Below are 12647 nucleotides of genomic sequence, written 5' to 3'. Positions count from 1 at the left end.
AAGAGTAGCATACAAACAGCCTATTTGTTTTACTCACAGACAAAAATATAGCAAGTAATAGCGACGTATATTTCTTTGACAATTATGCTGGTGTTGCTTTTTTGCCGCATTTTCACTTATAACTTAATGAAAAATAAACAGCATAAAATATCACATATCATTACACAGACAATGTAATCGGATGCATAGATCATTAGATAATCCACACGAAGCTCAATGTTACATATGGCCACCAGGAGATGGCACCATGCAGACACCTTGAATCAAAAGACACTCATTCTGTGAAGTTTCCTTACGAAAATCATGTCTCCATGCTATGCAAACCTTTAGTCATTGTGGTGTTTGCATGTGTAATTAGTTTTATTTACAATTATTATGTTTTATTTGTGTGGAGAGGCTTATGGACACATGGAGACATTTTTGGACACCATGATAAATTATTTTTGTAATGCTATAACTTTTGATTGCTTTGTTGTATCAACACAAACATTTTCTCAGATACATGTGACATGATTGGGAACAAACAAAACCAGTTTTTTGGAGCCACCTTATTTACACCCAGAGATATATAATGTCAAATAGGAAAAATAAGGGGAAAAAAGTAACATTTTGGCTCACTTTTTTCCCCCAGCAGTTTCTTAGGCTGAGCATCTCAGAATCTATCATAATCTATATCATTTGAAAAATATTATTTACAATGATACCAAAAACTTGACCCTCCTTGTTTTTTTTTTTTTTGTTTTTTTTTGGTTGAGTTATAAGCCTTTAATTTTGGGTATGCCACTGAAACAGGAACTGTTTAAAAACAACTTCATAGCTTAAAGGGTTAAAGAATTGAAGGGTTGATTTGCCCCTGCTCTAACTGCTCCACCCATTCTTTGTTCGTCCCTTTTTCCAAGGTGACTGTAACTAACAAACAAAACCTCATAAGTCAACAAATGCTGTGATATACAGGAAGCTGAGGCTTATATCCTAACAGAAGTATATTCCTAAATTTTGTAAAAGTGACCAGTGCAATTTGCAAATCCAAACTAGGGACAGGTTTTTCGTTAAAGTTAGTGGAGGAAAAGTTGCTAACTTAGAGTAATTGATTAGTGGAGAGATGGAAGGCTTGGGGGAATTCATTTGTCAGGATTGTAACATGGCATTCCATTCTACTGGACTCCTGGATAAGCACAAGGCCAAATTCTGCATTGGTATAGACTTAAAAGACCCAGTAACTCTACGGAAAGGATGGTTGGGTCTCACTGAGACCAAAAAAACAGCTGTGAGAACAGTGCATCCAACAAGAGTAAGGACACCTGACTTTTTTGTTGTAAGTAATATCAGACACCTTTTACTTTTTCATTCAAAATAACTTGCAATTGAGCGATATTATATACATACATATATATATGTATATATATATGTGTGTGTGTGTGTGTGTGTGTGCATATATATATATATATATATATATATATATATATATATATATATATATATATATATATATATATATGCAGAGAGTTTCCACATTTTAATGAGAACTACAGCTGTCTCTCAGACATTACAATAATATCTATGGAATTTTGCACTCTCTTGTATTTGGGTTGGGGAGTAACGAAATACATGTAATGGGAATACGTACTTAAAATACAAAATATAAGTAACTGTGTTCCACTACAGTTACAGTTTAAATAATTGGTAATTAGAATAAAGTTACATTCAAGAAGTATTTTGATTACTGAAGAGATTACTTTGCATTTTATTGTCATTTGTTTCATTTAATATTTAGTCCTTTCAGATGGAAAACATTTATACATATAAATGATGCGATCCAAAGTGCATTTGAACAGCGGTGAAACACTTTCTTATGATGTGTTACATTCATACGAGCAGACAGAGAAGTAAGTTTGAAGTAAGTTTGGAGCAGAAGAAATAGAAATAAACCTTATGTAAATTGTCAGCTTTACACTGTTAAAATGCTATTTCTAGCCATTTTACATGCATGTTACCAGGCACGATCATATTTTTTTATCAAGAAAATTCCCATTGGATCATAATTTCTTTTTTCTAGTAAGACCTTTGATATTAGGGCAAAACCGTATTCTTGATAATAATTTTTATATTGTTTTCCTGTAAAAATATCTAAAAATCCTTAAAACAAGATCAGTTTGATTAATCTTGTTTTAGAAACAACACTGCATAAGATATTTAGGTTTTTCAGAGAATGTATTTTTAACATGTGTATTTTGTCTTACTGTACTGGCAGAGTTTTTATAGTCAAAACAAGTGAAAAAAATCTACCAGTGCTGAAGAAGTAATCCAAAGTATTTAGAATATGTTACTGACCTTGAGTAATCTAACGGAATACGTTACAAATTACATTTTATAGCATGTATTCTGTAATCTGTAGTGGAATACATTTCAAAAGTAACCCTACCAACCCTGCCTGCTAATAGAACTTTTATTCACACTCAACAGGGACCAATGATTCAAGGTGGCAAAATACATTATATAATACAGATAACCCTAGAGCAGTGCTGTGTGTCATGTCAAAAATATGCTTAGTTGAGTCACAGCCAAATAAGACCCCTTCTTGTTGCATTTGGATTTTGGATTCATTTTATTTGGATTAATTTTATATAGGCTACAAAGGACAACTGTACAATACTTAAAGGAATATTCCGGGTTCAATAAAAAAAAAAGAAAGTTAAGCTCAATCGACAGCATTTGTGGCATAATATTGATAACAATAAAAAATTATTTCAACTCATCCCTCCTTTTCTTTAAAAACAGCAATGGAAGTGAATGGAGCCAATGTTTGGAGGATTTAAAGGCAGAAATGTGAAACTTATACATTTATGAAAACACACATTAATTCTTCTGTTAAAACTCGTATTATTTGAGCTGTAAAGTTGTTTAAATCATAATTTTTATGGTCATTTTAGGGATTGTTGATATTACATAGTCATGGCACCGAAGTTGTAAAATTGGATATAACTGCACAGTAAAGGTTAGTTAGCGATTTTATCACACTTCGATCATGTTAACATACATATTGTTTATGTTTTGTGGCCATACTTTTGAAATAGTGACTATTTTAACATTTACGGATTAGCCCCATTCATTTCCATTGTAAGTGCTTCACTGGAACCCAGACTTTTGCTTTTTTTTTTTTTTAAAGAGGAAATTATTTTTGTGGTTATCAATATTATGCCACAAATGCTGTCGAGTGAGCTTAACTTGCATTGAACCTGGAATATTCCTTTAAGTGTTCTGAGTGGTTGCCAAGGTGTTCTTAGGCGTTAATAGACAGCTGATTATTGGCTTAAGAGAAAAGAGCCCACCCCAAGTCTTTGTGATATTCTGGTCTCTAAATATGGCTCAGGTCCATCCTTCAATGTAAATTCATAGGATTTTGTATAATTATTTATATATTTATTTTACCTGGTTTATTGTTCACTATGCAAAATTTGTAAGTCAGAATGCTCAGAAAGGTAATAGAAAGCCTCAACAAGCCGCACAATTTGAGTTACTTTCATGTCCATAGAACAAATGGTTTTTAAAACCCTCTGACCCTAAGTATGAACAATAGTAATAATTGCCTTAGTGAACACCACAAATAAAATGATAATAGTTTGCTATATGCCCAATGTATGCAAGTAATATTGTCTATATGCCTCTTCCATTGGCCAGCTGAAAGAACAGAGTCAACAGATGGTTCAGAGAAAAAGCGAACAGGACAAACCTCATAACACCTTACCGGAAAATACTACTCTAAGCAAGCTCACTGAAGAGGTACAAAACTACATGGAGTCATAATAGAGAGCTTAAAGGTGCTGTAAGCGATTTTCTTCATGGAATGGTATGCAAAAATGTTTCCTACTCCCTGAAAGATATTACTGAAATAAGTGTCGTGAGATATCTCACTGGTCTCTGTGACAGCTCTTGACTCTGTAAAGAGCAAACAAAAAAGTGTCAGTAGGCCACAGACATTGACGCTTTTTGCCTGTCAATCGTTTTGCTCGTTCTCATAGTATTGTAGTTACAGCAAAATATTGAGGCATAATGCCATTTTTATGCCATGTTGCTCATAACAGCTGTCAGCTGAGGGTGCTATTTTGCTGCTGTTGTTTTTGACAACCGTTTCTGCTCATGTTGGTGTCAATAAAGCTCATTTGCTATTTTTGAAGTGTGAGAAGGGTATAGCTGCAGGCATTGCTCCAAAAAGGGGTGTGAGCTCCAAATCGCCATTAAAGATATAGGAAGCCCCTAACCTTACTCTTTCCCTAACCTTAACCATGAGTGGAAGTGATGCCCCCTTTTGAAGTGGGCACAACCTCCTTTTGGAGTAACTCCGCCCCCTTTTGGAATAACCCCGCCCTATTTTGGAGATTCTTCCCCCATTTGTTGATCTCCGGTCTGCAGCTATTGACCTGTTTCAGTGACATCACTTTTCCCCCACAGCCACCATATTTGTGACCATCAGTGGGAGAAAACAATGGCGGTGAATGGAAAAATACCCGTAAAACAATATAAATTAAAACCTCAAAAAACGCTTTTGTTCCATGCATAGTCCCTGGAAAGGTATATACAGGTCTGAAGTCAGCACAAATATTGCCAAATTTGACTTTCGTGGACATTTAAATATATTTTATCCACAATTCATCTCTGTACGGAGGCGAGTCTGATATGTGACCAGCAAGTACACACGCCTACCGGTACATCAACGTAAACATCTCTCATTCACAAGTTACACATATTTGTCTTGTGTTCTGCTCTGATTTGGTCACAAAATTACAAATCGTCTGTGATGATCCCGTCTGTATGAATGTAAGAGCTGCTTTTAACTCATGAAGAATAGACAGAAAGCAACCGAGGCATATAAGTGTTTATGACAATATGTTTACATTGTAGTCTGGTGGTGTGAATAAAGTCTGTGCTTCATGAGTTTATGGTGTGTTGTTTATTGACTAACATTAGTATATACACATTAAATATATATATATTCACATTATAGTGCTTTTTTTATTTATTACAATGTGTTACAATTATGACATTCTGGGTGTTATGAATAACATCACCCTATGTGCATTTCCAGTTTAATTGTTTCCGAATCTAGGATGTTATAAATATAACTGACACGTGTACAGATAACTGACATGTCTGAATAAAAGACCCACAAGTGTTTTTATCCTCGCTCTCCCCCTTCATCGCTGCTTGACTTTGGCGAAAGAAGCCGTGTCACTAAAAGATCAAACTTTCTTGAAATAAAAATGACATTTTGACTCTGGTAAGTACACACCAGTATCACCTTTTCATGATTTATAAACAGAAACAGGCATTTGCCGCATCCCACAGCACAGTACATTTAAGAAATATGGAATTTTGGTCACAAACATGGCGGCGTAGTTGGAAAGAGGGGGTGTGGCTAATCCAACGGCTCAGCATGTCTAAATTCTAGAACAGCTAAAATCGCTTACAGCACCTTTAAGATCAGGATTTACACTATATATGATGGTTGATCTACTTTTTCAGTTTCAGAAGCTCAGGATGTCTGTTGAGAACAGCCTGCCAAGAAGACAGACAATGGTCAGTTTCACTCTGTTCTAGCTATTTGAATCCATTTATAATGTGAAGAATATGTGTGTGTGTGTGTATATTTGTATTGGATATATGGTGAGTGTCATTCAGGTCTCTGAGGAGCAGGGCTTACTCCAGCAGAGGGCTGATGAGCAGAGGGGTCTTGAATTGTTAAAGCATCATGAGCAGAAGCTGGCTGACATCAGGGCACACAACCACCAGCTAGAGAAGCAGAGAGAGGGTAAGTCCTTTATAATACTGATAAATGAAAGCTACATTTTTTGGATGTGCACATACAATTGCAATTCACAACAATACTCATAGAGTTCATGGTCGTTGTGAACTTGCCTTTTAGGTATGTGCTCTCAAATAATGAAGTCATTACCCTTACTTAATTGAATTTTACAAGTTTTTTAAAGTTGGACCAACTTAATTTATTTTATTAATCATTAGTATATGCTAGATGAGCAAGTGTATGGAAAGTTAAACTGTTGCACTGCCAATTTAATAGGAACTGCTTATAGAGCTAAGCAAATCAAGTATCACTTGAAAGTTAAAAAAAAAACAAAAAACATCCTCAACCTAAGCTCAAGTACCATTCCATACCACAATGGTAAACCCCATAACTCCAGCATAACAGACACTCTTTTCAAATACCAATATAACAGAACATTAATCATTAACAAATCTCCTCCTATTCTCATCCTGTTCAAAAATGCAGAAAATAACACAGTCTATATGGTGCAAAGTCTATATAAAATGGCTGTAAAGAGGAAGTCATTGTACAACAGCCTGATATTGTTCATGACACTTATTTAGCTAAAGCTATTTACAAATCACTAAATTATATAATTATATCACTTTTTACAGTACACTTGTCTTTTTAGAGGCACCCACAACTCCCACTTGAAACTTCACTATAGGTTCATGATTTTGTTTTGTATCAATATGTATTTTGTAAGCACTGTCACCTCACAGCAAGAAGGTCCCCGGTTCGAGTCCCAGCTCACCCAGGGCCTTTCTGTGTGGAGTTTGCATGTTCTCATCCAAGTTCGCGTGGGTTTCCTCCGGGTCCTCCTGTTTCCCCCACAGTCCAAAAACATGCAGGTTAAGTGAATTGGAAACTTTAAATTGCCCGTAGGTGAGAGTGTGAATGTGTATGTCTGTGTGTGTTTGCCCTGTGATGGACAGGCCACCTGTCCAGGGTGTTTCCCTGCCTTCGACCCGAGTCAGCTGGGATAGGATCCAGCACTACCCATGACCCTATATAGGACAAGCGGCTTTAGAAGATGGATGGATGGATTGATGTATTTTGTCACACTATTTTGCCTGCAACTAGAAGGTCATGCTGTGATAAAGTACTGCTAATGTAAAGGAAAATGCACAGGCTGATTCCTAACCTGTTATGTTTTTATTCCATCGATGATTTGTATATGTGTGTGAGCCCAGAGATCAAGCAGCGGCTTGCAGAATTGGCAGGGCGGGACAGGACAGTTCATCTAGAGGAAGTGCTGCAGGAGATGAGATATCATGAACAGAGGAATGAGGATGTGCTGCATCAGCTCAGCACTCACATCAACTCAATTAAAGAGTAAGAAAAGGGATAAAGAGGAAGTATGAAGAGAAGTTATTATCCACTTTTTGAAAATGTATAGTCATACTGTGCTGACATTATAGGTTTAATCCAAATGAGGTCCCCTCTAACCCACCAGAAGACAAGAAGACACAGCATCTCACCTTTGACAAGATCTCCTCTGTGAATGGCCCACTCTCTGCCCAGATAAGGTTGGTTTTTATTGTTTAGGAACAGTCACAAATTAGACATTCAGTAACCTCATAGATGCAAAAAGCTGGGAGTTGTTCTGAGTTGTGGGGGCGTGGACTGACTTCATATTTGTTGAAGTCAACATAAATTTAGAATTGACCCTATTTTTACTTGCTTAATACACATAACTCGTCATATTGTGTTCAACTGAATAACAGTGCATGTTATTTAAAAAAAAAAATTGTCTTCAGTATGTTTTAACTGAATGTAATCACTTGCTCTGCCACTGAAATTAGTTTCCTTTTCCACTGACATCTGTGCAGGCTATTGGTAAATGGTCAAAAGCTATTTAGCCTATCTAAAATCTTGACAATAATAATATGAGTAATTTAGTGCCGGGAAAATTAATGAAGTAAAGGTTACAGCAAATAACGACAGATCTGAAAAAAAAAAAACTAGTTTTACTACTGGGATACAACAAGATGCTCTTGAGGGTGAACTTGACCTTCAGCCACCATGTCCCCGTAAAAAAGCCCGCTTAAAAGTGGTTGCTGGCGGTGTTTCACATTTACATTTGCATTTACAAATGCAAAAGTCATTTAGCAGACGCTTTTATCCAAAGAGACTAACAAATGAGGAAAATAGCAAGCAATTTGTCATACAAAAGTTAACAATATCTGCAGTGTTGCACTGCCAAGTTCTCAAAATGGCTGGAGTAGTATAGAAACTAGCATAGAAGAAATCTTTTTATTGTTAAATATTAAGTAAGTGCATTCAGTGTGGATAGGTTAAGTGCTCTCGGAACAGATGTTTTTTCAGCTGGTTCTTAAATGTTGAGATGGTTTTAGCATATTGTGAGAAGGTTGGAAGCTCATTCCACCACATTGGAACAGAAAAAGTGAATGATCGTGAAACAGACTTTGTGCCTGTATACGATGGGACCACCAGGCCTGCTCGTTCATTGGCTATAGAGAGTGAGTTGGGACATAGAGCTGGAGGAGTGAATTGAAGTAAGAGGGTGCTGTTCCACAGGCTGTCCTGATGGCCAAAGCCTTGAATTTGATGCGGGCAGCTACAAGTAACCAGTGGTGTGAAATCAATAGTGGGGTGAACCCTCTTTGGCTGACTGAAGACTAGATGTGCTGCTGTGCTCTGAACCATCTGCAGTGAATTAATCATGCTAGCTGGGAGGACGGCATACAGATCTTTACTGTAGTCCAGTCTTGAAATGACCAGAGCTTGGACCAGGAGATGTGCAGCATATTCAGACAGGAAAATTCAGATTTTCCTGATGCTGTGAAGTGCAAACCTGCAAGACCGGGCGGTGGGGAGTTGTCATCGATAATCCACTGCAAACTGGATTTGGGTTCATCCTGGAATGAAACGCCCACTTTTCACCCCTTTTTCACAAATCTGCAATTTTTCCCTTCATGTTGACTTTAAATGAATAGTATTAAACAAGTGAGGTGTTTGCTTGTCACATGCTTATTGTTGAATTTTTACAAGAACAATTTATTTTTTTTTTTTTATCATTTTTATAACAGATCTTTGCATCTGGCATATATGCAGTCTGGTGGTTCTGATCCTGAGGTTCTGGCCCATATGCATGACCTTCAAGCAGAAGCTCTTACACTGGAGCAGGCAAAACCTAGAGCTGACCGCAAGACAAAAGAAAGAAGTGGGTAGTATAGGCATTGTACTGTAAACCCTGCTGCTAAGACCAGCTTAGACCAGGTCTAATCTAGTTTGGTGCTGTTCTAGCTGGTGGACCAACTTAACCTTTTTGATAAACAGGTTATCCTAGTTGCTGGTCAACTAGGTTGATCTTTTGGATGAAGCTGGTTGACCATGTGAGTCTTGTTCATTTAGCTTGTTAGAAGCCTTGTAGGGCCACCAGAACACCAGCATCAAAAATACAACATATTCAACATTTTTAATAGGGATATGCACTATTTGTCAAGCCCCAGTCTCATTTCTCACTTCTGTCCCCAGGGATGAAATCTCCTAAAAGGGTGCAAGACCCTGAGATTCTTGCTGTGGAGCAGGAGAACCAGAGGCTTGAGGAGGAAATCTTCAGAATCCAGTTGGCCAGGGAGAGACACATAGGGGAACATGGTATCTTCATGATTTCTTCTTAAATCCAACATCTTGAAAATCACATGATATACATTTTATGTGCAACATAATTCTCTGTTGGTAGGACTGACCAACTTGGTGGAAAAAGCTTGATAATTATGAGTTCTGTCTTAAGGACCGTGATAAACAGGGATTTACTTCCTAGTTCCTCAATTGGTGTCTGCTTTTGGTAATTGTTGAGTCAGGTCTCCATGATATACAGAAGGACCACATCCATCACATGGCAAGCCTCCAGGCTGAGATTACCTTTCTAAGGAGAGAAATAGAGAAGGGGAGAGATAAAAGGCTACCACCTCCTCTACCTCTTTTTCCTGGAACCTCTCTGGCCCTAACACACCCTGCTCTTGCACTGGTGAGTCGATGGATAGGCAAAGACTTACTTCTTGTATGTGAGTTGCATTAAAATGCCAACCGTATATTTGGGTTTCACTATTATTACAGGATCAAATTTCAAAGCAGGGGTTGGGTTGCCATGTAACTGACCCCATGGAAACACTTGGTCCTGCACCTTATGATTCTGTGTAAGACAAATTCTCACCTCTCAGTGTCTTGCTTTATTTTTATGTTTCACATTTAATACTCATAGGTGAACAACACAGTAAGATGAGAATCTAGCTATTTTCTGAATCTCTGTGTATACAGGGCTGGTTTTGTGATCTTCTATGACCTTGTGATGGGTATAGAAGCTACATTGAGATCAGTGCGTTTGATGGCAGGATTTTATTGCAATGGGCAGAAGTTGGGACAGACCACCTATATGCCACCTGTGCAATGCCAACCTGCAGGGGCACTACACTACCCATCAACCAAGACTCCTGAAAACTATGCCATACTGGCGGTTAAACAGCCTGTGCCAAGGTAGTTTGGTTCAGATATAAAAACACAAAAAGTTTCTGTCTGGAATATAGGGTATCTTATTTCTCATACTATAAATTGTTTATTCTGGTATGTGTAGATCTTTGAATTTGTGCTTCATACAGAATACAGCCATCTCCGTATCTGTCTTTGATTGTGGAGATTCAGGCTTCTGGATGTCTGGATGCGTACAACCATGAATTTGAGGGATTGGTGTCTTGTGGCTGGGCAAAGCTTGAACTCTTTGATCAGCACAGCCAGGTACAAAGGGGCCATTGGAGGGTTCCATTCCGCTCTCTCCCAGTTCGAGCATCCTTGAGTCCATCTCAGGTGAATTCTGTGCCTCAGGTAAATTGATCAAGTACTATGAGCTACAAGTTGCCTTGTATATCTCACTAGATTTTCGGGATCTTCTAATTCACATTGTGATAAAAATTAAAATGTTGTTTCTTTCCTTTCTCAGCTGGGTAACATGGAACTTTGTCTTCGGTTAGTAAATTCCCATGATGGAGATGTACAGACCCTTGCAAAGATTGATCCAAACCATATCAGCCAATACAAGTACCCACCTGTGGTATGCAAAGGAACATGTCTAAAGATGTCATTTGTCTCATTAACAGCATACTTGATTGTGTTGTGCTTAGAGCCTCATAAATGTCTTTTTCAGGTGGTCTCAAACACACCAACAATTGTGGGAACCCACGAACCATTTTATTCAACATTACAACCCTCATCCAAACCATTACCTTCATTACTGCCACAGTCAGATCATGTGGACCCTACCAGGCAGGAATCAAATTAGAGGACAATGATAGATGAACCTCTAATTTTGCAAACTCACTTAAATTGTAATTCAAGTAATTAGTGACAAACCTTTATTTTTTTTACCGCTTTGATTACATCACACCTCTCTTTGAGTTTCATGATGAATTATTTAAAATAATTAAATACAATCACTGTTCCTTTGTACACATTTCTATTTTTTAGTTACCCATTGATTAAGGCACTTTTCATTTGTGAAAGCACTTTAATGCTTTAAACTGGTACACTAAACCTTCAGCAACTACCTCAAAAAGTCTCACAAATTTAGCTGTCAAATAATTTGGCCACAAGTAGGGCTGGGTATTGATACAGCTTTCCTGATTTTATTCCATTCCGATTAACAAGCTCTCAATTTGAATGAATATCCATTTTGCTTACATAAGAAATTCTCAGCTAATGCTGTTAATTATACAGAAGACCTTCTAATTAGGTGCAGTATAAGGAGGGTTGGGGAGTAACAGAATACATGTAACAGGATTACATATTTAAAATACAAAATAATTGTAACTGTTTTCCACTACATATACAATTTAAATCTTTGGTAATCAGAATACAGTAACATTCAAAAAGTATTTTGATTACTGAAGTGATTGCATTTTATTGTAATGTTTTCCATTTAATGTTTAGTTTATTCATTTGAAAAACATTCATATAAATTATGTGATCCAAAGAGTGTTTGAACAGCTGTGAAACACTAAGATGTTACATTCATACATGCAGACATTAAAGTTTGGACCAGCAGAAATAGAAATAAACCTTATGTACAGGTGCATCTCAATAAATTAGAATGTCGTGGAAAAGTTCATTTATTTCAGTAATTCAACTCAAATTGTGAAACTCATGTATTAAATAAATTCAATGCACACAGACTGAAGTAGTTTAAGTCTTGGGTTCTTTTGTGATGATTGTGGCTCACATTTAACAAAAACCCACCAATTCACTATCTCAAAAAATTAGAATACATCATAAGACCAATAAAAAAAACATTTTTAGTGAATTGTTGGCCTTCTGGAAAGTATGTTCATTTACTGTATATGTACTCAATACTTGGTAGGGGCTCCTTTTGCTTTAATTACTGCCTCAATTCGGCGTGGCATGGAGGTGATCAGTTTGTGGCACTGCTGAGGTGGTATGGAAGCCCAGGTTTCTTTGACAGTGGCCTTCAGCTCATCTGCATTTTTTGGTCTCTTGTTTCTCATTTTCCTCTTGACAATACCCCATAGATTCTCTATGAGGTTCAGGTCTGGTGAGTTTGCTGGCCAGTCAAGCACACCAACACCATGGTCATTTAACCAACTTTTGGTGCTTTTGGCAGTGTGGGCAGGTGCCAAATCCTGCTGGAAAATGAAATCAGCATCTTTAAAAAGCTGGTCAGCAGAAGGAAGCATGAAGTGCTCCAAAATTTCTTGGTAAACGGGTGCAGTGACTTTGGTTTTCAAAAAACACAATGGACCAACACCAGCAGATGACATTGCACCCCAAATCATCACAGACTGTGGAAACT

The 12647-nt window shown here is 37.3% G+C and overlaps 1 protein-coding gene across 4 annotated transcripts; it reads left to right on the top strand.

Moving 5' to 3' along the window:
• Nucleotides 1-936: 936 nt before the first annotated feature.
• ccdc17 (coiled-coil domain containing 17) lies at nucleotides 937-11952 on the top strand. 4 transcript variants are annotated; one of them, XM_051707780.1, is made up of 14 exons: nucleotides 937-1315; nucleotides 3679-3780; nucleotides 5521-5574; nucleotides 5677-5806; nucleotides 7015-7156; nucleotides 7243-7350; nucleotides 8875-9008; nucleotides 9323-9445; nucleotides 9652-9818; nucleotides 9908-9987; nucleotides 10109-10324; nucleotides 10447-10669; nucleotides 10785-10895; nucleotides 10989-11950. In XM_051707780.1, the coding sequence occupies exons 1-14, from the start codon at nucleotides 1103-1105 to the stop codon at nucleotides 11121-11123; spliced, it is 1938 nt and encodes a 645-aa protein (XP_051563740.1). In that variant the 5' UTR covers nucleotides 937-1102; the 3' UTR covers nucleotides 11124-11950. The 4 variants fall into 4 exon arrangements, with proteins under 4 accessions (XP_051563740.1, XP_051563739.1, XP_051563738.1 ...); XM_051707779.1 differs by having other exon boundaries at nucleotides 5527-5574; nucleotides 10785-11952; XM_051707778.1 differs by having other exon boundaries at nucleotides 10785-11952.
• Nucleotides 11953-12647: the final 695 nt, after the last annotated feature.

Source organism: Myxocyprinus asiaticus, chromosome 9, assembly GCF_019703515.2.
Source record: "Myxocyprinus asiaticus isolate MX2 ecotype Aquarium Trade chromosome 9, UBuf_Myxa_2, whole genome shotgun sequence".
NCBI lineage: Eukaryota > Metazoa > Chordata > Actinopteri > Cypriniformes > Catostomidae > Myxocyprinus > Myxocyprinus asiaticus.
This window is presented reverse-complemented; position numbering and strand designations above follow the sequence as displayed.